General features: G+C 44.4%; 1 protein-coding gene across 6 annotated transcripts in view; it reads left to right on the top strand.

The window, feature by feature from the left end:
* The window catches only part of ATP8B2 (ATPase phospholipid transporting 8B2), an 84,664-nt gene that overhangs the window by 4,953 nt on the left and 52,106 nt on the right, over positions 1–27,605 (top strand). For 2 of the 6 annotated variants that reach the window (XM_019283318.3, XM_019283319.3), the window contains exons 2-3: positions 14,680–14,758; positions 26,421–26,479. In XM_019283318.3, the coding sequence (XP_019138863.1) occupies positions 14,716–14,758; positions 26,421–26,479 (102 nt within the window). In that variant the 5' untranslated portion in view covers positions 14,680–14,715. Of the gene's footprint in view, positions 1–7,023; positions 7,221–7,275; positions 7,716–7,803; positions 8,324–14,423; positions 14,491–14,679; positions 14,759–26,420; positions 26,480–27,605 lie in introns of those variants that run through there. The other 4 variants (XM_010395086.4, XM_010395087.4, XM_010395085.4 and 1 more) reach the window with 4 other exon arrangements.

The raw sequence follows: 27,605 nt of genomic DNA, 5'->3' as shown, positions 1-27,605 counted from the left end.
AAGATTATCTATCTCTTTGTGGGGAGGAGGCACCAAAAATGCTTGAGCTTTTATGCTTCAGTGCCACAGCAAGAGAAAGGGCCATGGGTTTTGTGGGTTTTTTTTACTTCCTTATTAAGAAAACTGCTTTCTTTATTTCTTTTGACTAGGCATTTGGTGCTGCACAGTACTGCTGAAACCGTACTTCTTCCCTTTAGTCCCAGAGTCTTTGATTACGGGGTTTTTTGTTGTGTATCTTCATTAGCATATTACCAGCTTGAGGCTGTGTGTCACTGCCTTCTGGAGATACACCAACAAAACCTTGATCACTTTATCAGAAACAGTAAATGCTGTCTCTTCTTATGGGGCCCACAACTTATTTAACCCTTAAGCAGCACATGAAACCCGGAAGTGGTATGACAGATTGTAACACTGGGAATAGGGTGTTTAATTTAAATACCTGCCTCCTTTTTCATATATCTCCTTGATCTTAAAGGGATCTTCTGTGATACTGCCTCATTCCCCAACAGCAGAAATGGCAGTGATTAATCTCAAGTGAGCTACACTCCCAGCATCCTTATGGCTGTGTATGCTGCACATTTCTCACTGGCTTAGCTGATGCTGTCTTCTTCAGGTTCTCCTGAATTGCTGGGAGAAGAGCGAAGAGCACGCCCTCCCAATTCTGCCATCACATCCTGAAGGCCCCAGGCACCCATCAGGTTGTTCCTCTCTTTCATAAGGCTGCAGAGGGATTCATATGCACAACTTCTGTCTCAGTTAACAGGAATTCACTGCCTAAACGCTGACTGTCGGTGTGCATGGAGATGGGAATAGTACAGGTCTTTGCTCTCAGCTGAGCAAGTGCAAAGGAACATACACTTCTGTTAAATACCTGGAGAACAGATGGAGGAACAATATAACATAAATTAAACTTGCACTGAATAAAGCAAAGGCTGGCAGTGCTGGGACCTGGCATGTGCTGTGGCCATGCTGGCAGATCTGTGGATATATATGGCTTATTTACTGCCAAGGTGGTGCTGTAGTTGAAGTGCAAACTGTTGCTTAAAATGTCATGCAGTTTTGTTAGAGAAATATCCAGGGAAATAAATTGTTTTGTGCTTATTTATGTCATATTGTATTAGTGCAGGCATTTCAGATCTTTGGTTAATTACCCAAAGTTTAATGTTCCAGAGGGGAGCCGAGTTCTCTATTGTCAATACTTTAGGCTCTCTGGGCCTTGTTTTTTATGATGGCTACTTTTTTTCCTGACCATGCGCCTTTGCCACCAGGCAGGGGCTTCCTTGTTCCTCTCAGAGTTCACAGAACTTGAGTTCTGACAGGTCAAGAAGTCACTCGGTCCCAGTCATCACCACTACAAATTATTGTAGCACTACAGTATTATACTCCTGTGTGCTCACATCCCCTTTTGGGATCATGGCTCGATGGAATGTGCTGGTCCTGCTGCACATCCCTGCAGTGAACATCAGTTGCTCACCCCCAAGGCCCTCTGACCTCTAAAGTGGGCCAGCTTATCACCATCTAGCCATCAAAATTATAATAATATAAAAAAGGACCTAATTATAGAATCATAGAATGATTAGGGTTGAAGGGACCTTAAAAATCATCTTAGCTCCAACCCCCTGCCATGGACAGAACACCTTTCGTCAGGTTAATCTAGCCAGGCCTTGAGCACCGAATTCAGTAAATAATATTAAAAATATAAAAAAGATTGTTGATACTAGGAGTAATTTTGTGGAAGGCAGCAAGTTGCCTCCATATTTTTCCTGGCAGGATAAATATGATTGTACCCTGGAAAAGAGACAGTAGAAATATAAGTGCATACAATGTGTTTAATTTGGAATTATGGTTAAAATGCTTATGAGCATAATTGATGTGACATGCTATTTACAGAAATTCTCTCAGAACACCATGAAGTCTTTCATGGGATGGATAATTGACTGTCAGAGCAATATGTAATGAAAACCACAGAGGACTTCAAAAAATAAATCCCAGATCTCTTGGCTGATGCTGTAGGGAATGCAGAAGCGAGCTACGCCATGCAGAACCAGATACTTCCCATCCCTTCCACACATACCTAGCACAGAAAAGCGTGGAAGATTGTGGGAAGACTCTGAAATGTGGCAGCTTGGCATGCATTGGATTTCCTGTGTGTGTTCAGCCATGGGGTCCCACTGAGGGGTATCCTAATTCCTCAGTGGTTTGAGCTGGGTGTTCTGATGTGTATCTGAGGAGTGGGAATGTGACAGCATCTGAAGTGTCACCAGGCATGGCTTATGTGTTTGTGGTAGCTTCTGCCTTGCCAACAGCAGCCATGGGCCTTGTGCAACATCCCTGTTACAAAGGGCACTCTCCTCAGAGGCTCTAACCAGATGGGCTGCAGCTTTGCCCTCACCTACTGATTTTTTCTATTCACATTGGTGTGATTAGCTTTTAACGAGCCCTCCCAAGCATCCCCCTGGGATTCTCCTCTTTTTCACTGGTGATGATTAGGAAATATGTGTTAAGCACAGTGTGGACACCTCCATGGTTTGCTGCAGCAGCTGATTAATCCCCATGCTTTGCCGGTGCAGTCGGGCACATGCAGTGTCATGGGCAAAGGAAGAGACACAGATTTTTATTCCAGGAACATAATACTGAGACATGAGGATCTCCATCAGCTCCCACCAATATCTGTGTCCATCAAATCACTCCATTTCTCTTAGGATCACAGAGAATATTTCAGGTACTCAGGAGATTTCTCCCCTTGCAACAGCCTCTTCCCTACTGGAGCAGTGAAATTTTTGGCCAGAAGGGAGTTTCTAAACACAAGATCCCAAGTCTTGTGGGAACTGGACTCAGACGTGAGTTAGCCTTGGGCCTTGTTCCCTGCAGAATTGATTTTTTTTCTGCACTTTTATCTGCCCTTCGGTGTAATCTGAGCATCTGAACCCAAATGAAAGCTCTTTCACCAAAATGTTTTCGGCCCTGCTCCATGTCTCATGGGCTGCAAAGGCGACACCTGAGAAACATTATTTCAATTTCTGTTTTAAAACATCAGATGATATCACATTTGTAGGTTGGTGCCTGGAAGATGAGATCAATAGTTGCCGGAGCAGGTTGTTGTTTTCTTTTTAAAGACATGAGTCTGGGCCTTTTTTGATTTCTCGTGATTTTCCTTAGCTGGCCATTGTTTGTTAAGGGTTTGGAATACTGGGCAGGGGCCGTTGGTGGAGAAAAGGCATCTCTAGCCACACACCCTTCCTTCCCTGATGAAGGTAAGTGGCACTCCACCATATCCTGATCAGTATGACTCAGGTTATTCTGCACACACTCGCAAAAGCTATTTTCTGACCATTTCCATGTAGTGTGTACTGGGACAGCTCACAGTTTCTGGAGTAACTGGTGAAGTATGGGAATACTTCTGTATGAACCTGCAGTACTAGAGCTTATACCCACAGAGATGGATGCATACAGGTAGGAATCCAGAGCATCCCTTCAAACTGAGTTAATCTGGAATTCCTTGGAGGACCGCTCAAATGAGTTGAGCAGAGTAGCTCCCAAAAGGCAAGGACAGCCCTAGAACAATTGGTCACTTCATGACATGACCCTCCTCTGCCCATTTTATTTTCCACCCACAGGCAGGCCATGATAACAGGAACATGTAGGATTTCATTTTCCCTTCCTCTGCAGAGCTGTGGTATGCATTCTACCAGTCGGACAGTTTCGTCTGCCACGTCCTCCACAGGGATCAAGGACACTGCCAGTGCACTTCACATGTGATACAGTGTGTTTTGGGACCCTTGGTCTTTCATTATTCACTTTATGATTGTGCTGGTGTTTCCTGGACTACAGCAATTTACAACTTGGATGGTTTTTTTAGACTCTTATTTTTTAAACAGGTCTCATATCCGAGGTGTGGACAATAATGTCCTGATTTGTTCCTTTCAGTCCTGTATTTCTCATGCATCATAATCTGACTTTTGACACCAAGAGGATGCAGAAAGTCTCTCATAGGAAAGTCAGTTGGGACAAGGGGACCATCTGACCCCTTGGACCCATTGCAGGTGCTCAACAGATATTCCAGGGGTCCCCAGAGTGAAGTAGGCTACTTATCCCTCCCCTACACAAGGAGCTCCTCACTGGGCAGAACTAGTGGGGAAAGTTAGGACAAGGAAAGCATAGGCTGTGGGAGAAGATTCAGTCATCTAAGGCTGGCCCTTAGGGGGTTTGTGAGGAAGCCCTCCAGTGCCATGTAGAAAGGCTTCTCTGGAACAGTGACTAGCATGGTTAGGAACTGAGCAATGCACTTGTGCTGTTCTGGGAGATGGAGATGAGACTCGTTGGGTGGAAATGAACCCTGGAGATTGCTCTGGCTCTGGGCGTGGGGAACCCAGCTTGGCTCATCAGTCACAGCTGCTTCTCTGCAGAGAGTGGTACTAGCCATGGTAGAGCAGGTCAAGCTTCAAGCCTGGCAGCTCAGGAGTGGCAGACTGCAGTTACAAGAGAGTAAGGGAAAGCAAAGACCATCAGTGCTCCTTCTGAACAATCCTGGATCATCGGGAAAGCATCAAGATGACAGTAATTTTAAAAATTGCGTATCATAGTGAAAGATTCTCTCAAGGACTGACATTTGGTTCAAGCCTGCATTGTGGGATGCTCCAACATGTCCTTCTCTCCTGTTTCTCCCCTATCCTCTAGTTTGTCCCAGTTACTCAAGGGCATATTGACGCATTCAAAGCCTTACTAAGTCACCAGGCACAGACACGTTAGAGTTCTGGGTGCTCCTGAGGTGATCCTCTGCTCTGTCAGCTTTGCTGTTTGGAGAAAGACCACATCTAATCTGGAGAGTGGGCTGAGAGCACCCTTTAAAACAGTGCTAGTGAGGCTTCAGTTTTGCATCTTGATCACAGCTGAAATGTTGCAGAGGCTGAAGGACTGGAGGTCATTTGCCCAAATAAAGTCTTTGGATAAGGTCCTAATGGCATGAATTTAAATCTATCCCACTCCAGCTAGCCCTCTGTGATTAGTGGGCATTGGGAAGGTGGAGGATCCAAAGGTGAAGGAGCACAGTATGGAGGAGGCTGCCTGGCCAAAAAGACAGTTTATTGGAAAAGCTACAGATTTAACCTCTTCCCACCAGTACGAATCATGGCAAGTCACAGCTGCCCTGCTGCAGCTGTCCAGCTGAATCTCTGCCCAAACTGTGTTGGCTGCAGGGGACACTCAGACACCCAGCATACGTGTACACCCTTTAAACGGGAACTGAAATTTCCATAAATGCCGCTGCAGGCAGCAGTGCTCCCTCGCGTGTTTGGAAATCTGCAAAGGAGGATGCAAATTGTGTGGTGATCGGGAAGATGCTGTCCAGGGAATGAAGTGTAAGGCAAGTTCATAACCCTGAGTCACTCCTGCTCTTCTGAGTACTTCCATGTGTGTTGAGCTTCCCTATGTAAGCAGGTTCACTGGAGTCCACAAGGAAAGCATAGCTGAGGGGAAAAGTCATGGCCAATGTATGTGAGGTGGATTTCAGTGCCAATAAAAATCATTAACAAAACAGCCTACTAAACTCTTAGCTATTTTAAAGTCTAAACAAGATCCAGGGCTGGGTGACTTTATGATTGGTTCCACTTGTGTGTCAGAGGAAGGAGACAAATCTAACTCTAGGAAAGAAGAAATTACTGTCGCCGAGGTCAAAGTGGTAACAAGCAAGTACAAAGACAGCAGCAAAGAAAGTAGGAGTAGTGTAGAATGACTCGTCATCAACCAACATATTAAAATGTCATGAAGAAAAGCAGATGAAAGTTATAAGAAGGAGGAAGACTCCAGAATGAGGCAAAACCAAGGGGTTCTCCAAATATGTAGAAGGACCAAAATTAATCCAGATCCTTGTACTTTTGCTTGCAGGAAAAAAATGTGATACTTGGGCTGTTGCTGTTAAAACAAGGTGTGGTTGGTGAGAACTTGAGAAATGGCTACTGCAGGGGGAATTTCTTCTCCAGTTAGATGCTGTCAAGGTCATACTCATCTGAAAATTACCTGGATCTTGAGGAGATCGGTCCTATGTGCCATGTCCCATGCTGGCTGTTTGTACATGTGTTAGAATTAGGAAGCCAATTCAGTGAGTGTTGTCTCACATCAGTGTAGCTTGGAATATCCCTGAAGTCATAGCAAAGGGCACAGACTCTTTTTCTTCTTTCAGAAATTGCTTATGGTGCTAGAGCGTCCTCTTCATTGTCCCTCTGTTCCTCAACCTTCATGACCAGCACTGGAGTACTGCCAGTGCAGCTTCCAGGGTCCTCCATACCTTTCCTCTTGACTACAGAAGATTTCACTTTCTAGAAAATACTCTTTGGCAAAGCCTTGACTCTTGTGTTACTATAATTAATCAGCTGATTAATGCATTCAAGTGGGTGGGTTTGAAATTAATTTTAACAGCATTGATGAATTTCCCAGTAGAAAAACTCAGAAGTTGAAGGAGAAAAACAGACACAAATACACATAGAACTGTTAGTTTCTTGCATTGTCACAATAAATGGAGATGTTCCTGGTGGGCATTACTGTGAACATGGCTATGTAAAGAATATGGTGGTTTAAAAATAATTGCAATTCACAGGTATAGGGAAGCTAGAAGTGGATTAAAGTTGTAGTTGCCCCAGTTTTGGTCTGGAGACTAGAGCATCTGGTAGGTAAAATGCCAGGGGACTGGCATATAGGAGGACACTGTATTGTAAAGGGTCCCACAACTTAGGCAAAAAAGTGAATTTTTGTTCGTTGAAGGTGGGAAAACAGGTGGGATGGTTGGAAGGCTCACAAGAGTGCTGGGGGGCTCTGGTGAGGAGGGACCCCATGACCACAGTGAGGTCAGGCAGGTGTCCTGAAGGGCAAGAGAAGGTCGTGTTCTCGGGATGAGCAAGCAATTTGGCGCCAAAGCAATCCTCTGGCTGGCCGGAGGAAGCTCTGTGGTTGAGTTATGCAATTGTGCTCTATGAGACTTTTCTTTGCAGAGTTTTTGCTACTCACAGCTTTGGAAAGTGGGTGAGGTGGAGCCTTGGGATCAGCTTGTAGGACTGTGTCTCTGGATTTAAGGAGTCCTGACCGACTCCAGCGTTACGGACACAGAGAGAAGGGCTGCTGCTAAGAAATGGATCCCTTCCCAAGTTCATCCTTTTTGAAAGCAAATTGATATGTTGGCCTCTTTCACCCGCTTGCTTTCTTTTTGAAAGCTTCCGCGTCGGCAGGAGGTAGGTAAAGCGAGCAGCTGTTGCCTCTGGAGTTAGCTGGGTTTCCCCAAGCCTAGGTGTTCTGCTTTTCTGCTTTACTCTTTCACAGTTTGTAGCACTGAAGCATTTTATTTTTAAAGGGAGCTACTACACTCTCCCTACAGGAAACCGAATATAAAAAAAGGAAAGGAGGAGGGAAAAAAAAATTTGGCAAGGAGCCAAGCCCAGTGACTGAAGTAAGAAGTAAGGAACTTGGAGTAAGTGTAGTTGCCGGGACGTTGTATGTCAGAGCGAGTCGGCGGCGGACTTTAAGGGTGTCGGAGAGGACACACGATGCCCATCTCACAGCGCAGATAAGGTTTGCGCCCTTAGGTGAATGACCCGGCGCTGCGACTGCGAGCGAAGCTGTCGGTCTTGGGAGGGGATAAAGCTGCGTGTAAATGAGAAGAGAGGAGTATACCAGAGTGCTATGGAGGGCAGCAACTTTGTTGCTGTGACTTTCACAAGGCTTCAAGGGTAAGATTTAATGCTTTCCTTCCGCTTTCCTTTTCCCTGCCACTTTTAGGGGAGGCCGAAAACATGTGGGGTTTTTTTTTTTCCCCAGACCCAAGAGTTTTGCGAAGCTTAATCAAAGCGCTCGGGGTTGAGCTTTTCCTACGGGCGAGCTGAGAGACGTCTGGGTGGAGTGAGCTGAGCTGTGCATGATTCCAAGCAGCAGCGGCCGGAGCAGCAGCAGCCGCCCGGGGAAGCTGCTATTGTTTGTTTCAGAGGGATCAGACCGCGTTCCTCTTTGGGAGCCCGCTCCGCCACAGCTGTTGATCCGTAACCTGAGCGTCGTTGCAGCTAACTTACCCAAAGGAGCTGAATGCAGTTTTTTAACTGCCATCCTGGTGTCAGTTTAAAGAGTGTTTTAATGAAGACAGATGGAGGATGTTGGATCATTACTCTAAGACGTGGCAGATAACAGACTGAGCCTGTTTCCCAGCAATTACAGCTAATTGCATTGGCACATTTGAGTGTAGGGGTGGAAACGCGGAGTTTCACGGGCTTCTGTATGTATAGATTGGAACAGCACCCGAAAATATCTGTAGGGCTGGCTCACCTCATCCAGGATACCTCTTCAGGTATGAAAAAAGCAGGGAAGTTTCAGGGATACTTTCAAACTCTTTGCAGTGAGTCAGTAGGTGTAAACCAGAGACTACACTCGTTTTGTAAACCCTGATGCAAAGAGCGACCACTTACAGTGCCTTAAACTTATTCCGGGTTTTAGATCTGCCAAATCTGACTTTAGTCCTGCAAAAGAGTAGTTCTGGGATTCAAGACACACATTTTGATTGTCCACCCTGCATCTCACTTTCTGTGTTTGCAAAGCGGGTAGTGGTACAACACATGCTATTCCCTGTTTTGCTCTTGAGGTATTCAAACACCGGAGGCTGTAAGGAGGGGTGGAGAAATGCAAATAGTAATGTATTTCAGTGCTAAATGATGATTAGTGCTAGTTCCTTCTAATGGCTGAAATTTTTGTGTCTGCTTTTGATAGAGAAAAGCAAATGTGTTCTGTTTGGAACCGAAATTTGACAAATTTGACTGAAATAGTTAGTACAGCTGTAGTTCAAAGTAAACATGCCTTTGTGTGGCACATGGCAAGGTCAGTTTGTGCCGGGTGTGCCAGGCCTTTATGCTGCTCTTACCAGAGCCTTGGCAAACACAGCACTGTGATGTCCTTCTTTTGCAATACCTGCGAGTGAATGTGACTGTCCAGCTCCAGCACATGACATGTGGCAGCAAAGGCATGGATAAAACAGGGAGGTTGAGGACCTGATGTATTTTAAATCCATAGTATCTTCTCAGTTGTGCCTCCAAATCCAGTGTAAAGTGATACATGTTTAAAATTTAGGGACTTGTATCTGGCATTTAACATCATTACTCCACCAAGAGCAATGGGTAGTGAAAGCAAGAAGTTTTCAACCTTTTCTGTCCTGATGCTCAGTGCTTAGGATCTGTTTTCTTGTATGTTGAGTTATTGGTTGGATATTTAGTACTTGAGCCTGAAAATAATAGAATTCTAAGACCTGTGGGTGTTTGTGGTCACTACATCATCTAAACACAAATTTTAAAAAACTAAAACTTATGTGCAAAAACTGACCTGATGTGAAAAGGTGAGTGGAGGCATGGTATGCTTTCTGAATTTGTATCTGCACGGAATTGTTTCAACTTTTTTGTGTGTATACATACCACAGGATATTTGATGGCAAAACTGACTGGAGAAATCTTGTTCTGCTGACTAATTCCCCTCATTTCTGGGTGCTTGCTTCTTGTACTATAGCACAATTCACTGCCCACTCAGATCTGATATGACCACTACTTGGGCAGGACTTTCAGTCCGTACTGAACTACACCCCATGATCTGGATTAAAATAACCCTTCCAAAAATGATTGTATTTAACATGGATCATTTCACAGAGTCCGGGAATGAAGTGATAGGAGCAGAGGCACCAAGTATATTCTAATCCGTATTTATCATTGAATCTGATGTATCATATAGCTTTGTCCAGAGAAATAGGGCCAAGAAACAAGACGTGTTTTCCATCCACGGCATCTGCTCTGCATTCATCCAGGTTGTGCCATGTCTTTTCTCATTTTGCCTCTCAAGACTGTGATGGTGGGAAGTGCCTCCCTCCACCCCCAGTTTGCAGTACAGCCCTCAGTGAACCTTTGCAAATTCCTCATGTTGTAGTTCACTGCAACTTGCCCCTTATGCAGGAGGAGCTTTGCAGTTGTGTTCTCAAGCCAAATAGTTGAATTGTGCAGTGGTTTGGGTTGGAAGGGACCTTAAAGATCATCCTGTTTAGCTCCCCTGCCATGGGCAGGGACATCTTCCACCAGACCAGGTTGCTTAGAGCCCCATCCAGCCTGGCCTTGAGCACTTCCAGGGATGGGACAGCCACAGCTTCTGTGGGCAACCTATTCCAGTGCCTCACCACCCTCACAGTTAAGAATGTCTTCCTAATATCTAATCTCAGCCTACGCTCTTCCAGTTTGAAGCCATTCCCCCTTGTCCTGTCATTACATGTCTTGCCAAAAGTACCTCTCAAGTTCTCTTGTGGCCTCTTTAAGTACTGACATTTGCTCTGAGATCTCCCCAAAACCTTCCCTTCTCCAGGCTGAACAATCCCAGCTCTCTCACCCTTTCCTCATAGGAGAGATGCTCCATCCCTCTGATCATCTTGGTAGCCTCCCCTCTGGAGTGGCTCCAGCAGGTCCCTGTCCCTCCTGTGCTGGGACCCCAGAGCTGGATGCAGTGCTCCAGGTGGGTCTCAGCAGAGCGGAGCAGAGGGGCACAATCCCCTCCCTCCCCTGCTGCCCATGGGGCTCTGGATGCAGCCCAGGACACGTTTGGCTCTCTGGGCTGTGAGTGCACATGGCAAGCTCATGTTGAGGTTCTCATCCACTAGCTCCTTCAAGGCCTTCTCCTGGGGTCTGCTTTCAATCCATTCTCTGCCCAGCCTGTACTTGGGATTGCCTTGACCCGTCTGGCTTCTTTAAATAAGTCTGAACTTGGTTTATGAGAAAACATCCCTTCCTTATTCAAGAGCTGTCAAAGCAGCTTCTCGTTGTGGATATTGAAATACTCAGAGCCCATGATCAAACTGTCAGCTGCCATAAAGCACGTGGATTGTCTTTGCAGATGTGTAAGCAATGGAGACACAGTTCATAGAGCCCTGTAGGTACAAAGGTGTTATATGTTGAGAGGGGATAATTTATTTGTCGCTTATACCCCCAATTCCCCATAAATGAAGAATGGGGAATTTGAACTTTAAATAATTTCTGCTATAGGCCCTGAAAATACAGGGAAGCAACATGTGTCCTGTTAAGCTGAAGGGTTGGACCTGCATGAGTGTTCAAATACTCTGAGCCTCAGTTGATTATTGAACAGTGCAGAATACGTGGGGTAAAAAGAAATAAAGAAAATCCAAAAATAATCAAGTGGAAAACAGAACAACAACAAAGAATCCAGAAGGGCTGACACAGACTGTGGAAAGCAACTAGAGGAGACTGAAGCAGCACTTCACTTTGCCTGACCATAGCTGGTGCCAGAGAGACTTAAGAAAAACAGGAAATTGCCTTTTTTTTTTTTGACTATAGAATGGTTTTTTTGGTGTGTTTATTGGTTTTTTAATTAATTCAGGAAAAGGAGGCTATGAAATTGTCCTACCAAAATTTGACAATACTTAATGCCACACAACCAATGAAATATGAGATAATTTTTTTCCCCTGGTAATTTATTTTTCCCAGAAAGCACAAAGAGAAATTAAAACTGTAATTAAAAATGGATGTGAGTGATAGGAGGCTGATGACCCATCACTGCAAGTTTGGAAGGGAAACTGAATCTCAGACTTAAAAAATAGAAAAGCAAAGAAAATGGAACAGAGGCATGAATTTTGATTACATGTGAAATCTGTGGGGAAAAAAAATACCCTGAGGGAGGTTGTTGATAAATACAGGTGCAAAGATGTTGGACTCTGCAGGTAGAATTGAGAGTCTAAAGTAAGCCAAGAAAAAAGACCTGGGACTGAAAGACAGGAAAGAGCCAAGGTCATCCAAGAGGGCACATCTGTCTGCACAAGCTGTGGTCATTGAGACAAACAGGAGCAGGTACCTGTTGCTCCACCAAAGGGGACAACTTCACCATTACTTGCTTGTGTTTGTTTTCACACTGGCAGCTGGTGGTCAATGAACTCTCAGACTGAAAACAGACACCTGGAAGTGTGACAGTGTACTGTCACAGAGGGGGTGTGAGCAGGCAGCCTCTCACAGAAGCTACAGCCAGCATGAGAGTGGCTTTCCTCAGTAAAGAAGTATGGGGATTAGATGTGTGAGTCAATAACAAGACAGTAAAGGAAGAAATTTGCAGTATTATGAAAATAAAGGGTACACCTCAATGCAATAGGGGTGTGCCCAGCTCTTAATGCCATCGTCTGTGTGCCCATTGAATACTGACACATTCTCAAATTACACTGTGGTTTGGGCAAGTCAGGAACTGAGTTTTGCCTAAAGGATCAGGTCAGCTTGGGAAGGATTCATACGTAACTCCTGGGATTTAACTAAGTGAGCAGGTATGCAGAGTCTGTGTGGTGGAAATGATGTACCGGAGAGGTAATTGGTACAAATGAATGTGGCAAAGTTACCTCCCATGTCTGCCTTAAAAGGCAAAGTTTTGTGGGAATTGAAAGCCTGTAAGGGTATTTGTGCTGGCCATGATGGTAACTTAAATTTACTGCTGAGTGAAGACGTTCAATCAATACAATCCTGATTTAATGCACTGTGGGAACTACATGCCTTCCATATCAAAACAGTGTATTGTTTCAGTCTTCTTGTCACACTGCACTCCCACCAGAAACCAGTGTTCAAAGAATCACAGTAATTAACAAAAGCTATGTGTCAGAGCTGAAGGGAGTTGCAGGTTTTTGTTCAGAAGATGTGAAGGTCTGTTGTTTGTTTCATGTTATTGCTGCTGAAAGAAGGCTTATAACCACCTTCTCTTCTCTGCTCCCCCAAAAATATAAACATCTTTATTTCACGCTCTGCTGAAATTATATGCCTTGTCAATTGAGTGCACAGCTGGGAGAAGTTTGGTAGCTGGGGATTGTTTTTCGAAAATGTTTGGAAAATACAAGAAGATCCAGGGTTCATATGGATCATGTAATCATCAATATGATGATTATAACCAGTTAACCTTTTGCATCTTTGTGCTGACAGTGAACAGTGACTATTGTTTTTTAAAATGTTTCGCAAATAAAGCAGCATCCAGAGTTCATATGGCTCATGTAATCATCAATATTCTGATGACAACCAGTCAACCTTTTGCATCCCTGTGCTGCCAGGATTACCAGATTAGTGATTATCAGATCTGTGGCTCTCGGTGCTTTTGGAAATCTGAGGTATTTACCTCTGTGTGTGTGGGTAGTGTCTTGCTCTCCCCACCATCTTACGGGGAGCTCTCTGTCCTAGTTAGTAGGATTTCGTAAGACATAATAGTAATTCTAAAACATGGAAGAAATATGTTGAAAGTGATTGACTGAGCTCAGGGATGGAAAGTTAGTTTGGTCAGCAGGATCGAGGAAGCTTTAGGTTGTGATATATTGATGCATATTTTAACTTTAAGTGGTTTGGCTTCGTGGGCAGAGAAATTCTGGGGAGAGGTGTTGCCAAAGCATTTGTCATGATGAGCAGAAACAATTGATGAATGAAAGAAAAGGGACTTCTTCCAAGCAGAGTGGGCACAAAGAGGCTCCCAGACCCCTCACTGAATTCAGACTCACTGAGCTGTAGCTGCTAAATAGAGCTTTGCTTTAGCATCTGGGGCAGAGATCTGTGCAGAAGTTTGACCTATGCAAGGATGGTAGAGTTTTCCTTAAAGTTTACCTGTATTTTCTGAAAAGACATGAAGCCTAAACTTGCACCGGTGGTGTTGTATCAGGCTTGCATTTGGGCAGTGGCACAGGCTATGTTTGCACATGTGTGTTTCCAAAATATGATATATTTGTTATTCCTGTCTCCTTATGCACCCTTGCTTTACACAGATAGCATGGGATAAAGTGCAAAAACTACATTCTGTCACCTAGAAAACTTGTTACAGATAGATTGTGACTCCCTTAAGTGTCTCAGCTTGGCTCACTGACCACTTAAACAACTGGCAGAGTGTTCCTGTTGATTCAGGCTCCGGGTCACAGAGCAATGCCAGCTTTTCTCATGTTCACAGATCCTCTAGGTTGTCAGCACCAGCATCACCTTCAAATCCTTTAAATAAACTTGTCTGATGATTAGGACACAGAAAGTTTCACTACCAGCCAGTTTGGATGTGATTTTTTTTTTTTTTAAATGCTCAATTCCTCTGCCTATCAGGATGTATTCAGGGCCTTAAATGCATTTCTGGTGCCTGGCTTTAGGTTTCTGGGCCAAGTAGTTTGCAGCCAATGGGGGAGAAATGTCATTCTAGTCTGCCCCAAACATGCAGGATGACCAGCAATGGACAACAGTGTGAGCCAGCACATGTTGAGCAGAGGCGGATTTACAGGAAACCAGTGCTTCCCGCTGCTTCCTCCTCTTCAAGGAAGCTGGTCTTGCTCTGGGTAGACACGCAGTTCCTCTGTGCCTTAAGTACAAGCCCTGCGTGTGTATTTCTCATTTTCATATAGCACCAATGTAGCGGGAATGTCCTTTCCAGTCTCTCCTCCACTGGCCCCTTCTTTGTGCCATGTCAGGAGATGAATTGATCAGCATGTCCAAGGTAGGGTAGCCCACTGATGCAGTGCAACCTGAAAACCTAAGATTGTTTTGTATTTTAAAGCATTCTAGATGATAAACTGTGGCTATTGGCCACAGTGTTTAGGAGTTTGTTTCCCTCATTTTTTTGGCATATAATTACATGTATGTGATGCTGTATTTGTTGTGAATTGCCTTCTCTTTTCTCTTGTAGAAGTTCCATGGAGTTGGACTAAAATAAAGTTCTGGGATGTCTCTATTTGGATTAAAATTTGGAAAGAAGAAATTGAAAGGTGAGTGTGGTCTGGTAATGCCATTATCATGGGAGCAAAGGAATGTAAATACAGCACACATGCAAGTCCTTGAGCTCCTGTTTGGGAGCATGTCTGGCCCTGCAGAGCAGGTGGGGGAAGATAACACTTTCTTTCCTTTTCCTGAATTTCATACTACCTTGGGGGAGTGCTGTGGACTGGGTGCCAGTGAACAGGGGCACATCTGCAACAGAGCCAGCTACAGAGTTGGTGCGCTGTTGTGACACATGACTGCCTTGGGGAAATTGAATTTTGGTGGGTTTTTTTATACAAGAATCCTTTGCAGGTGTGGGGTGGATGAGCAAAGCACAGTGCAAAGATCCAGTGCAGTCTTTGGATGATGAAATGTACTGGTGCAACTCAAATTCTGTGTTCAGTTTTGACCCCCTCACAAGAAAGATGGAGGTGCTGGAGCATGTCCAGAGAAGTGAAAAGAAGCTGGTGAAGGGTCTAGAGCACAAGTCTTGTAAAGAGCAGCTGAGGGAGCTGGGGGGCATTTAACCTGGAGAAAAAGAGTCTCAGAGGAGACTTTATTGCCCTCTTAAACTACTTGAAGCTGTAGTTAGGTGTAGGTCAGTCTCTTCTACTAGGTAACAAGCAACAGGACAAGAAGAAATGGCCTTAAGATATACTAGGGGAAGTTTAGATTGGGTGTTAGGAAAAATTTCTTCACGGAAGGGGTTGTCAAGCACTGGAACAGGCTGCCCATGGCAGTGGTAGAGTCACCATCTCTGGAGGTATTTAGTGGATGTGCAGATGTGGCATTTAGGGATACCGTTTAGTGGTGGAGTTGGCTGGGTAAACAGTTGGATTCACTGATCTTGGAGGTCTTTTCCAGCCTAACAATTGCATGATTCTACTTTATGATGGCAATGGCCCCGATATTTCCTTCAATCAAAAACAGGAAGAAGAGTAAATCAGAGACATGCACCCTGAGAGCACATGTGTGTGCACCCTGGAAGACCCAGTGTGGAGCCTCTGGTCAGGGATCCAGGTCTGCAGATACAGTGAAGAGGGAACGTCTCTAGCCTTTCCTTTCAGGATGTTCCTCCCTGTGTTTGATGAATGTGGAATTACTGCCCTACTTGTATTTTGACATTAAATTATTTTCCAACCTCTCTGAGCTCAGAGGACTGAACAGCTTTTTCCCAGGGGTTTATTTTTGCAATTGTGCTGCTATTTCCCCTTCCTGGACCAGGGCAGACTGTGAGCCCTGCTTTTAAGACAGGGGCATCCGTTTGCTTCTCTGGCAGTCCCAGGAGAGGAGGTTGCAAATGCTTCCAGGGCAGGGTCTCTGCCAGCCCGAGATCTTTTTTACCTCATCATGGCTTTGCTGATGAGGGAGTACCGGTTTGTCTGTGAGCCACCATCCACTCAGGGCATCCCCACTTGTTAAGCAGTAGCTGTTCAGATTATCAAAAAGATTCTGTTGCTATATTAGGAAAGTGTTGTGTTTTTCCTGGGCCTGGGCCTGGGTTTTAGCAGAGAAGAATTCAGCCCCACCCTCTTCAGACAAGTATTTGAGAAACTCAGATCTTCCTAGATATAAACCCTATATTTTTTTGGGAAAAATAATTTATTTTCACATCTGATCATAAGTTCAAAACCAATGAAAGCAAACTGGAAATAGTTCAGAGGATAAAGGAAGCTGGGGCAATCAGGGAATGAGGAGCTTCCATAACAGGAAGCTAAGAGTGTTTTCTCCTCCCCTTTTGTTTTTAATTATTTTGCCTTGCAGCCCCAAAGCTATGAGTGCTCCTTGCAAACATTTCACTAGGCATAAATGCCTAAAAAAGTGCAATTTTAATCCAAGAGTTTATAAGTTTTATGTTTGCAGAAGTCCAAAGGACTGTACTGCCTGAGAGCAGGCAAGGCCCTCCCACAGGGAACATCCCATGTGCTCATCTTGGAGGGACAGTACTGCTTATGAAAAGATGAAATTTCTGTTCCAAAAACAAAGCTGGATGATGTTCAACCTTGATGAAGAGCCGTGCTCATGATATGACCTCCATGGGAGGGAATGGATTACCTCAGGCATCAGCTGCTGGATCTGGGATCAGGATTGCTCCCACGAGATCCAGTGTTTCTACCCAGCAAGACATGGTTTCCACTTGAGCTGAAGTGAAGGCGAAATTTGATAGGTGTAGTTTAAGAGGACAGGTTACGTGGTCTTAAGTTTCTTGGAGATAAGAGTTGGCTTTTTGTAGTTTCAAGTTCTTTATAGAAGTAATCAGGAATGTAACTAAAACGCAGGTCATGTCAGACAGACAAAAATGCCTAGCTCCTGGAAGCTGTTCAGCTGAAGCAGGGAAGTACACCTCTTAGATAAGCAGCAGTGGTGTTTCTGTGGAAAAGGTGCCTGAGATCTTTTATGCTGAGCTAAAAGAAACAGAGAGGAAGGGGGGCACTCCTAGTTCATGGAGTGTATGGAAGGTTGGAGATGGCTGATAATTGTGGAATATCTCTACTCACTGGCTTCATCCCATGGCAGTTTAGTTCAGCATTGGAGCTTCATACCTCGAGGACAGGGATAGGCAGATACTGTCCATGAAAAAAATGGGAATAGAGAGCAGAGTGAATTCAACTACATGGATGGAAGGGCAGTCATTGCAGCAGTTTCATCTCCATAAGCCCAGCCTCAGGGCACTGTGAGAGGAAGAGGAAGGTTATAAATTGAGGTAGTGCTTTTGGAAAGCTCCGCTGAGTTTTCCTTCTTGCTGCTCACCAAGGCAACTGGGCTTGGAGCAGTCGGGCTCTGGGAAGGACTTGGCAGCTCAGGGGGAAGGCAGCCCACAACTGGCACTACGGGACACCAAGCTCAGCTGCCTTCTGGGATCCCCACTCTGATCTAATAGGAAATGTCTCACCACAATAGACACTGAATATGAAAAATGTATTTATTTTTACATAATTTCCCATGAGGGAAATAACTGTGAATTGAAAAACTTCTCAAAGTTCGTTTTGGAGCTGTATTTATTTTTATGATTTTTTTGCATCACTTCCTATCACTGTGCCTTGCTGTTATTAACAACATGTGCAATTGTGTCAAGCTGCGGCATTTACCAGCATGTCTAGGAGATACTGTTTTCTAGTAAAGGAAATTATATGTGACAGCCAGTGACTGTCAGACTAGTTTTCAAAATAAAAACAAAATACTATTTCAGCTGCTTTTTTTGGCATGTTAATATTAGTCAAAATATTGTGAACTACTATCAGAAATAAAACCAGGACATGGAGTGATACAAAATTCTAAACCAAATGGGTGGGCAAGGGGCGGGGGGTGGGGGAAGAAATCAAATTTTTTCAAAATGAAGAAGAGACAATTTGTACTGCTAATATATTTTAAAAATGTATGTTTCATTCTGAAGCAGATTGAAACAAATACAAAAAGATGTAGATGCTTCTTGAGAATTAATTTGTTGCCAGGCATTTTTGAGACATGGTGAGTGGGAGTCCTCACCTCTGCCCAGAGCCGGGGCATGTGGGTGAGACATTGCCAGGAGTAGAAAAGGAAGGAAAACCAGAACTGGTGTTATTGCAGGAGATGGGAAAAGGGAGAGATGAGTCAGCCCGTGTCTCTTCCTAGAAAAACCTAAATGGGAATATTTTCAGGTTTAAGGTTATCCAACACTTCTTCCACCTGTGTCCCAAGAGAGCTGTTTGACCACAAGTGTTGTACATGCTGGGCAAATCTGAGGCATCCTTTTGGAGCTCTCTGTTCTTCTTTTCTCTCTTCTTATGGTGATAATAAAAAATGCTGCTTTTAGAAAAGGGCAGGCTCTACCACTGAACTTTATGTTGATATTAAAAATTTACTAAACCTGAGGTGGAAATATTTCCAGTTCACCCTCAGGGTTTTTTATTTCAGACCTTTCATCTGCTGTATGAAAATGGAGGAGGTCAGTATATCACATAAGTGGGTCCTCTGTTAGTGATTCCAGTAGCAAAATAATTTGGCTTTCTATACCAGGGATATATGAAGTGTTTTACCTGTGTGAGAAATTCCCCTATATGTGGTGTTTGTTTGATGCTTAGCAGGAGGCTAAGCTCAGTACATTCACCAAAGATGCAGTCCATGACCACAAAAGTGTATTTCTTGCATTTTTTTATTTCTTCAGGAGGAAGGAGGTTTCTTGGTTTTTTGAGGCAAAAAGACACAATAAATATATTTATTAATAATTGAAGGACAGGAAGGAGGAAATAGGGCTAAACCCATTGATGATGGTGTCGCTGTAAGGTCACGATGCATGCTTTTTCTTTATTAAATGCCTCACACTCAGCACAATCTACTCCATTTCAGAGATGAAAATTGCCAGCATAAATCCTCACCAGCCAGAGCAGCCAGAGAGTCTCCCTAGAAAAGGGGGCATCTGCACATTAAAAATGTGTGCGTTTGTAGCATGGAGCCCTGGAGAGCCCGACCTTTGAGTCAATAAAAAAACCACATTTGTTTGCCAGGCAGCTGGGCATGTTCCTGCTCCCAGACGGGTTTGGCTCTGACCTCCCTCTCCCTGTTTCCATCCCACTGGTTTCTCACTGCTCCTGCTGCCCCAGCCATGCTCGCTGAACCCTGCCAGGCTCTGGCTGCAGTTCAGGGCAGGGATGGGCTTTGGTTTCGTGCTGCAGAGCAGCAGGTGCGCAGCACCGGTCAGGTTACAGCATGAGGGTGACACTCAGGTGATGGGGGTCTGACAAATGTCTGTGTCCCAGACTGGCTGTGAAATACAGATATTTAACCAGTATGACCCTCAGACCTGTCATATGGCTCTTTGCTTCATTCATACGTCCTCTGATCCATATGAGATAATGAACTTCTCGTGTAAAGGTCCCTGGCTTTGGTTTTGGAAGGAGTTCACTCGTTGCAGCTCTGATCCCAGCAAGGTGCTGCTGTGTTATGAATGTGAAAACCTGTGGTATCAGTGCTGTAAAATAATCCCATTCTCTTTACCTCAACAACTGGGACTCTACCCACATACAGTACCTGCAAATCAAGACACTTGTTGCATGGTTCTTTCACCCCTAATGATTGCAAAAAGGGGCAATTATTGCTTTAAGGTGCAAGGAGATTTTAGCTATTAGGTTGTATAATAACCTCCTAGGAGAAGAGGATTTTGGTTGCCTAACACAGTATATGATGACTTGCCCTCTCCCATGGAGTTGCCTTTCAATGGAGACTGTAATTCTCAGTTTTTTTGAGGGGAGGATAGAGGTACTGACTTACCATGGCAGTTTCCAGTCTCTTGTGCACCTGGAGGAGCAGTCTCGCAAAGACCAGAAAATAGGGCCAGGATTTCTCTGCCTGTTCAGAGATGACTGATCTCCTGCATGCTGAGTGTGAGGTGGCCATAGTTGAGAGGTGATACTGAAAGCTGGGCTGCACAGTGATGATGAGGTGCCCAAAGTAAGGACAACAAAAGTAGGAGGGAGATGGGACAAGGAGGATGTAGCAGGAGACACATCATGAGTTGTGTGACTGGAGGGGGTCTTCTGAGACTGCTTATAGCCTGTTGCAGGGGAGCCCTGAATTACAGTCCCAGTAGGGTCAGTTCCCTTGGAACCAGAACAATCTGTTACAGCTTTCACAACTTGGTAAGGATAATAGCTTTGCTAAGAGCTACTCTGTAAGGGAAGCTGGGGAGATGAGTCCAGCTCCTGGATGCCACTCTTTGTAGCTGGTCCAGGGCAGAGTTTTTGCTCTTGAGGTCACTTGTTTAAAGGGTGGAGGAGAGATTATTATTTTTACAGAGTTTATGCTGTCTCTGTTTTGTTGTCAGGGTTAGTTACGCAGGCACTCCCCTAATTGGGCTGTGTTCATTTCTTGCAGGAGGTATCAGTGCCTAGTTTGTGTAGGACTTGGCAAAACCAGGCAGATCTTAACCTCCCGTTTATTGGAGCCACAAGACCCAATATCTACAAAAGTTTTCCAATACCCCATTGAAAGCACTTCTCTTGGCACATGCTCCTTAGCATAAACCAGAAACAAATTTCCAGGCTGTCTGATCAGATCTTGAATCTAACCTTTTGCAGGACTTTTCCATGCAGCAGTCTTAAAGTAAGAGGCTGGTGGGCTGGCCAGTTACATTTATAGCTGATTTTTTGGCATGGGTTTTATTTTATTAAATACAGATGTTACTCTGAGGTTTAGCTTCTAAAACTGTCTGCCTGAGAAAACAGGCACTTTCCCACTGACTTGGTCTCAGTGGTTAGACCAAGAACTGGGCACTAAGCCATATTTATGTACGCCGAGTTTCCACTGATGAATAATTTAAAATAGTTTTCAGTGGCAGTGAAATGATAACTTGGAGCACAAATACCATTCCTTCTTTCCAGTGAATGCAATTTGCAGAAGCAGAACATTTGACTTGCTTAGAGATATATTAAAAAGTTTCAAGAAATGAAAAACTTCTCATCTGATATCCGTACAGCTTTCCCCTCCCTTTTTCCTCATTGCTTTCAGAATCAACAGGGCATGATAAGACACGCATGCTTGGATCTACAGCCAGAAACCCCTGAGTTATGGTTTCCAGGCAAAGCTGGTATAATGCTTGACTTTTCTTAAATTTTTGTTTATTGTGGTGATCCAAGAGTCTTCATTTCTGCACAGACTGTTCCAGAAACAAACAGGAGTCGCATGGTCTGTGATGGTTGAGAACTGCTGGATTAGGAGGCACAGCAGTAGGACCTCAGTGTCTTCAGCTGGTAAAAACCACTGAGGCAGTGTTGGCCTGTGCATGTGGTCAGAGTGGTTCTCCTTTGGTGTAGCCAGAGGACAGGAAGTTCTCCTTGTGATGCTGTTGGATGAGGCTCCCTGTGAAATTTATTGTGATTTTTCTTGATTTAGCCAAAGGTATTGGCTGTTACCCAGCAGGAAAAAACTGAATTCTCGCCACTAGAAATTAGTCTCATGTTTTGGCCTTTAGGGACGCTGCCTCTGAGAGGGATGGATGGCTATGGCAGAGAAAGGCTCCATTCAGTTTTGAACCAGATTCACAGTTAGCTGGGGCCTTCAGAAAGGCGTTATCACAGAAAACCTGTGCTTAGGTGCCATATGGGAGTGCAGTGCCTTGATTTTAATTTCTGTTCTGTTTCATGTCCCACTGCCTCGTTTCTCTGCCATCCCAGAGCCGTTTGCTGCCATTAATGTTTCTCATATGAAAGCCATTTGGAGGCTGCATCTCTCACTGTTCTGAGAGGCTCCTTTCCTCACTGGGGCACATAGGTGTGTCAGCTTCTTTCTAAGAGCATTTGAGACTCTTGAGTTCAAATCCATGTGTCAAGTGCCTCTTCCCTGGCTGCAAAGACAGTGGGGGCAACCTGAGAAAGGGGATGGCTTCTTGCTCCCCCAGTGTGCCCTGGGAAGAGCAAAGGAACTCAGGGCATGTTCAGCTGCTGCCTGTAGCACTTGGATTTCCGTTTCTGCATACAAAACAGAAGGCCACTGAGGACTTCAGAAGCTGCTGTGTGACACCGAGGCTCTGCCGTGTAGCCCGAGAGGCTTTCAAGCTTTGTCACCTATTCCTATTTACATTAACACCATTTATCTTTTCTGTGACATTTCTTCCAGGACTAGACTTGGAGCCCCTGAGGAGGGGATAAGGGTAGCACTTACTGTATGGCAGGAAACAGGCAAGTGTTGGGAACTTCTGTTTTTAACAAATAGGTTTATCTTTCATCAGCTTTGAGATTCCCGGTTGCTCTGAGGAAAATTCCTGAAGGAGCACACAACACAATAGTTGAAGCCCAGCAAGTCTGGACCTCTTGAGCTCTGCTTCTGTTTTCCTCTGGGACACCAGATAAGTGACTCTGATCTCTTAGTACATTGTTCTCCCTGTTGTGAAGATAAGAAAAATTTGTCTGAGGAAATCGGTGAAGGATTATTAAGCACTTTGAGGGTACTGAATGAAGCCGCTGTGGTTGATCTGAATCATCCATTTGGGGCAGATGGCAGCTGATTTCAAAATGACTGATACTGTTAGATGTGCCTGAAGAAGGAGAAGAGCACATTTGCCTGCTCACATTAGCTTCACGTTAGTGATTAGAGGGCTTGATGAAAACAGCCTACAGACAGATACTAAAAAATGTTGGTTTGAAAAAGGGCTTAAAAATTAGGGATGCTGTATATTTACAGGGTCATTGGAGGAAAAGGAGGAAGACTAGCAGTTCGGTGCACTGAACAGCTTAGATGCTTGCTAATGCAAAAGTGGACAAACAGGAAGAACTAGAAGAAATGATGTCTTAACACATCATCATATAATAGGTGTAACAAACACCTGCTGTGGTAACTCATGAGGCTGGAATATTAATAGAAAAGAATAAAACTTAATTCTGTAAGGTTAACAGAGGTTTTCCTTTTATGACTGCGTGGTCTGAGATGCAGCTTGAAGAAAGAGATGAACAAATTGCAGATCTCTGAGTAATGCTACAAGGTAAAGAACACAGGCATGGCAAACCAAGAAGGGCAGTCTTTTGTGGGGAAAAAAAAAAGAAAATACAGTTTTCTGAGAGGCAGGGCATGGTGGTAAATGAAGAATTCTAGCTATGCAGAGGCAGAGTTGGAGAGAAGTGTGGAGGAACAGGACCTACTCAGCTGGCACAGAGTTTTGGTGCAGAGGTGGATAACTTTTTGGAGAGGAGAGGAAGTTGTTTCAGAAGTGATTCCCTCCAAAAAGGAAGGGAATGGGAGGAGTTGGCTGGTCCTCTGAAAGCTGGAGGGAGTGTAAACAGGAATAGTTACGAAATGATGGGATGATACTTAGGAAAAAGTGACAGTATCAAATTGTTTAACATTAACTTCAAGAAGGAAACCTTCAGTAAATATGAAGAACTAATAACTGAGGTCTCATGGGAAAGAATCCTGGGGTGGAGGGAGAATTAGGCAGGGCTGTCATTTCCTTAAATAATTGATATTAAGGGGACGTATATTATTAATTGATATTAAGGGCACATGTATATGTTATCACCTTTCAGAGAAATGCTCAGAAAGGTGAGTGAGGTGGTGAAATCAGAAGCTCCCCATTTGCTTCAGACAAAGGAAGGATGCCTGTAGAAGGTGCAGAACTGTTTTATCCAGCACAAACAGTGTGGCAAAGGCTCAAAGTGAGGAAAGTCTGTCAAGGACATAAAGGGCAATAAAGGTTGTTCTCTAAGAGCTGTGGTATTTGGGGAGGCTCAGTGGAAAAGGCCTAGCAAATAAAGCTAAGAAATCAGAGGGGTTTTCTTATGGGGTTCTTTGTTGTTTTGTTGATTTTTTTTTCTCTAGATATCTAACATAATACTTGCCAGAAGCAGAGGAGAAAGGGGTAGGTTTTGGGCTGGAATAGAGAGAGAGTGGTTTACTTGGTAAGGTAAAGCATGCCCTGGAGCAGTGGTGCCTTTGAAAGTCTGGCTCATAGGCAGACAAAGTTCAGAAGACTGGGAAGAGAGCAAGCACAGCATCTGTCTTGAAACAGAGGAAAAAGAAAAGCTGAGCAATTATAGATGTATTGGGTTCACTTGAGTAAACGTTAAAACAATACAGCAAACCACTTCAAAGTAACTAGGAGTGTGTGTGTGGGGAAGAGATGATTAACAGTCAGCAGTCCTGAAAAACTGCATCAAACCAAAATTAATTCTGTTTTAGTGGTAGCTGGAGGGCTATTGAAAAAGCCTCAGATAGCTGCAATGTATCTTGACTGTCACTTGTGGCATTTTTACAAGTAAATGGGAGATACATGCCTGAGATAAAATCACAATACAGTGAGTGCCAGATTTTTCAGGAAAAAAAAAGTCATTAACAATAGATATTGATGACTGATTAAGAAAATTGAAAGATCCATCAGGGGTATATCCCATCCTGAGTCTGGTATTCAATATTTACTTCTACATCTTGGCTGACAGAATAAAGAACACACTTAGTACATCTGTGAATGGCATCACACTGGCAGGAGCTACAAGCACACTGAAAGATAGGATTAGAATTGACTAGTTGGAGAAATAGTCTGAAAGAATTTGGATGCAGTTCAGCAAGGACAAATGAAAGATTTGCATTGCCTGATGAGGCATCTGGCTCTGCCAGAAAGGATCTGCCAAAATGGATCATATTCTGGGAAGCCATCCTCTGTGTGCTGGTGGTGCATAAGGATATTTAAATTACTCCTGGGTGAATTCTTATGCACAATATGCATTGTCTGCAAGGAAAGTTGCATGTCCCTTGTGCTCTGCTCAGCTTTGGTAAGGCCTCAGCTGCAAACCATGGCCCATTTTGGGCATTCATCCGGAGTGGGGTGAAGTAGCTGGGAAGGCCACTGGAGAGCAGCAAGAGTGGTGCTGGTACTGATGGATTAATGCATAAGAAGTGGCTGAAGAAATGGGAGCTGCTTACCCTTGGGGAGACAAAACAGCCTTCAGTATGTAGTGAACTTGGAATCACAGAGTCATAGAATCCCTGCACAGAGCTGCCCCAAGAGCCACATCTCGTGCCTGAGAACATGAGGTCCAAACACTCCTTGAACTCTGGCAGGCTTGGTGCTGTGACCACTTCCCCAGGGAGCTGTTGCAGTGCCCAACGGTCCTCTGGCTGAAAAATGTTTTCCTGATATCCAACTTAAACCTCCCCTGACACAACTTCAGGCCATTCCCTTGGGTCCTGTCACTGGTCACCACAGAGAGGAGATCAGTGCCTCCCCCTTCTCCTCCCCTCCTGAGGAAGTTGTAGACAGTGATGAGGTGTCCCCACAGTCTCCTCTCCAGGCTGAACAGACCAAGTGACCTCAGCTGTTCCCCATATGGCTTCCCCTCCAGTCCTTTTACCATCCACATGACCCTCCTCTGGTCTCTTTCTAGTAGCTTTTATACCTTTCGTATGCTATGGTGCCCAAAACTGCACACAGGACTCAAGGTGAGGCTGCACCAGTGCAGAGCAGAGAGGAACAATCCCCTCCCTCAACTGTCTGTACTCTGTGTCCTTGACAAGTAGCACAAGGAACTTAGGGGAAGCAGAAGACCACCTTTGACCCTCCCAGGAGAAGACAAAACTTCTTGAAATTGAAGTAATGAGTTTTATGTTAGATAATGCAGGGAAGGCAGTTGAAGAATAGGCATTGCTGGAGCTTTCTATGTCATTTTGGTGGTAGAGAGGCAAGACCCTGCCTTGAAGTAAAGGACAGATTTGATGATCTTTTGATATCCTTCCAGTAACGTTTGATTTCATGATAGCTGTGGTGATGGTGTCCCATTGGTGGGATGATGCTCAGAAATGCACCTGTAGTGGAAGAAAGGCACCAACTGTAGGCTGATGGCAACAGCTTCAGAGACTTCAGGGGGAAGAGATAGAGCAGGGCCGGAAGAGCGAGCACCACTAGTTAAGTGGGAACTCCTACCCAGAAGGTGAATAACCCATAGACCCAGCACTGGCATTGCAATGAGTTGTGGGTAGAGGAGACTGCTTATATGGTGTTAAGAGTGCCGTGGTACCAGTCCACAGTGCTGCTCCATCACTGTAACCAGCCACTTCAGGTCCCTGACACAGGGCTGCTGACACAGGGCTCCAATTCACTGTGTCACTCCCTTCTAGCAGCTCTGCTTGCCCTTTTTGATGCTTCATTCACATCTGTGTTGACTCTGCTTTACCCTCAAGCATGACTGATGTGTTTCCTCTTCTTTGCAGAGGAAGAGAGACAACTTCAAGCAAACAACCGTGATTTCAATCTGCAGTTTGAATATGCTGTAAGTAACCAGCGTATGTTGTTTCATGCAGATGTAGTCACAGATGTAGCTGCATCTGCTTCATGTCTCAAGTGTTGTTTCAAAGGGGTGAACAGAACTGCATGCCAGCTATGGCTCTGCAAACCAGGCAAACGCATGCCAGATGAACTATCAGAGGTGGATTGCTGCTGAGTCAGCCTGAAAAATGGGCAGTTGTAGGAGATCTGATTCTGGAAAAGCATGCCGCAGTGACTTCGCTCACTTCCAGAAAATAATTTGTTGAGTCAAAGCATTTGCAGGATCAGGCTCCAAGGCCTTTCAGTAATGGAACCTGGGGGGGAGTTTTCCGTGGAAATTTGTCTCCATTTAAAGTAAAATATGAAAGGAAATGTGTCCATTCCTCAGCTTTTGCAGTGAAATCATCTCTGTCAGGAAGGTTTTGAATCTGGCCCTTGTGGCTTTCTGCCAGCTTTTCTGCCAGATTCTTAACTGCCTACTTAAGTTCACATTGTGCCTTGAAATCTGTGATTCCAAAGAGCGCCTTGACACGGGCTGGCTGTGTCCCAGGTCAGCCAGGCTAATTTGCCAGGGAGCCCCTTAGGCAACTTGATTTCTGAACCTTGTGGCCAGTTTTTGATGCTGTGTGCAGAGGAAGGTTAGCTCAGCCACTAGATGTGTCCTGCCTGCCTGCAGGATTATCCCCGCTGCGAGGCTATCCTGAAGCTGCATTCTTTCAAAGTGTTTGCAGCTGCCAATTAATACTGAAGTGAATTTTGTGAATTTTTGTCCTCTGAATATCTGAATTCCAGTGGCGAAATTAATCATTCAGTTACTTGGGAGCTCCTTTGAATCATGTTTTGGTTTAAGAACATGACAAGTATTTTCTTGGCAAGATCTGAAAAAACTCAGCAGTTTAGAACACACTAATATTTTGTGACGGGGACAGTCTGACTTGCTAACAGGTTTGACTAATGGCAGTATGGTCATTTTCATCCACGAACTATACAACACAGGTTAGAGAGTCTCAGGGTCCAGAGCTGCTGCATGTGTCCTGAATATGAAATGCATGGACATTAATATATGTGAAGTACTATGCAGCGCAAATGTCTTATCAAGACTGGTGATTTGAGACTGGGGAAGTGCACTT

The sequence above is a fragment of the Corvus cornix genome, chromosome Z, assembly GCF_000738735.6.
Source record: "Corvus cornix cornix isolate S_Up_H32 chromosome Z, ASM73873v5, whole genome shotgun sequence".
Taxonomy (NCBI): domain Eukaryota; kingdom Metazoa; phylum Chordata; class Aves; order Passeriformes; family Corvidae; genus Corvus; species Corvus cornix.
Note: the sequence above shows the minus strand (reverse complement) of the source record. Positions and strands in the feature narration are given on the sequence as shown.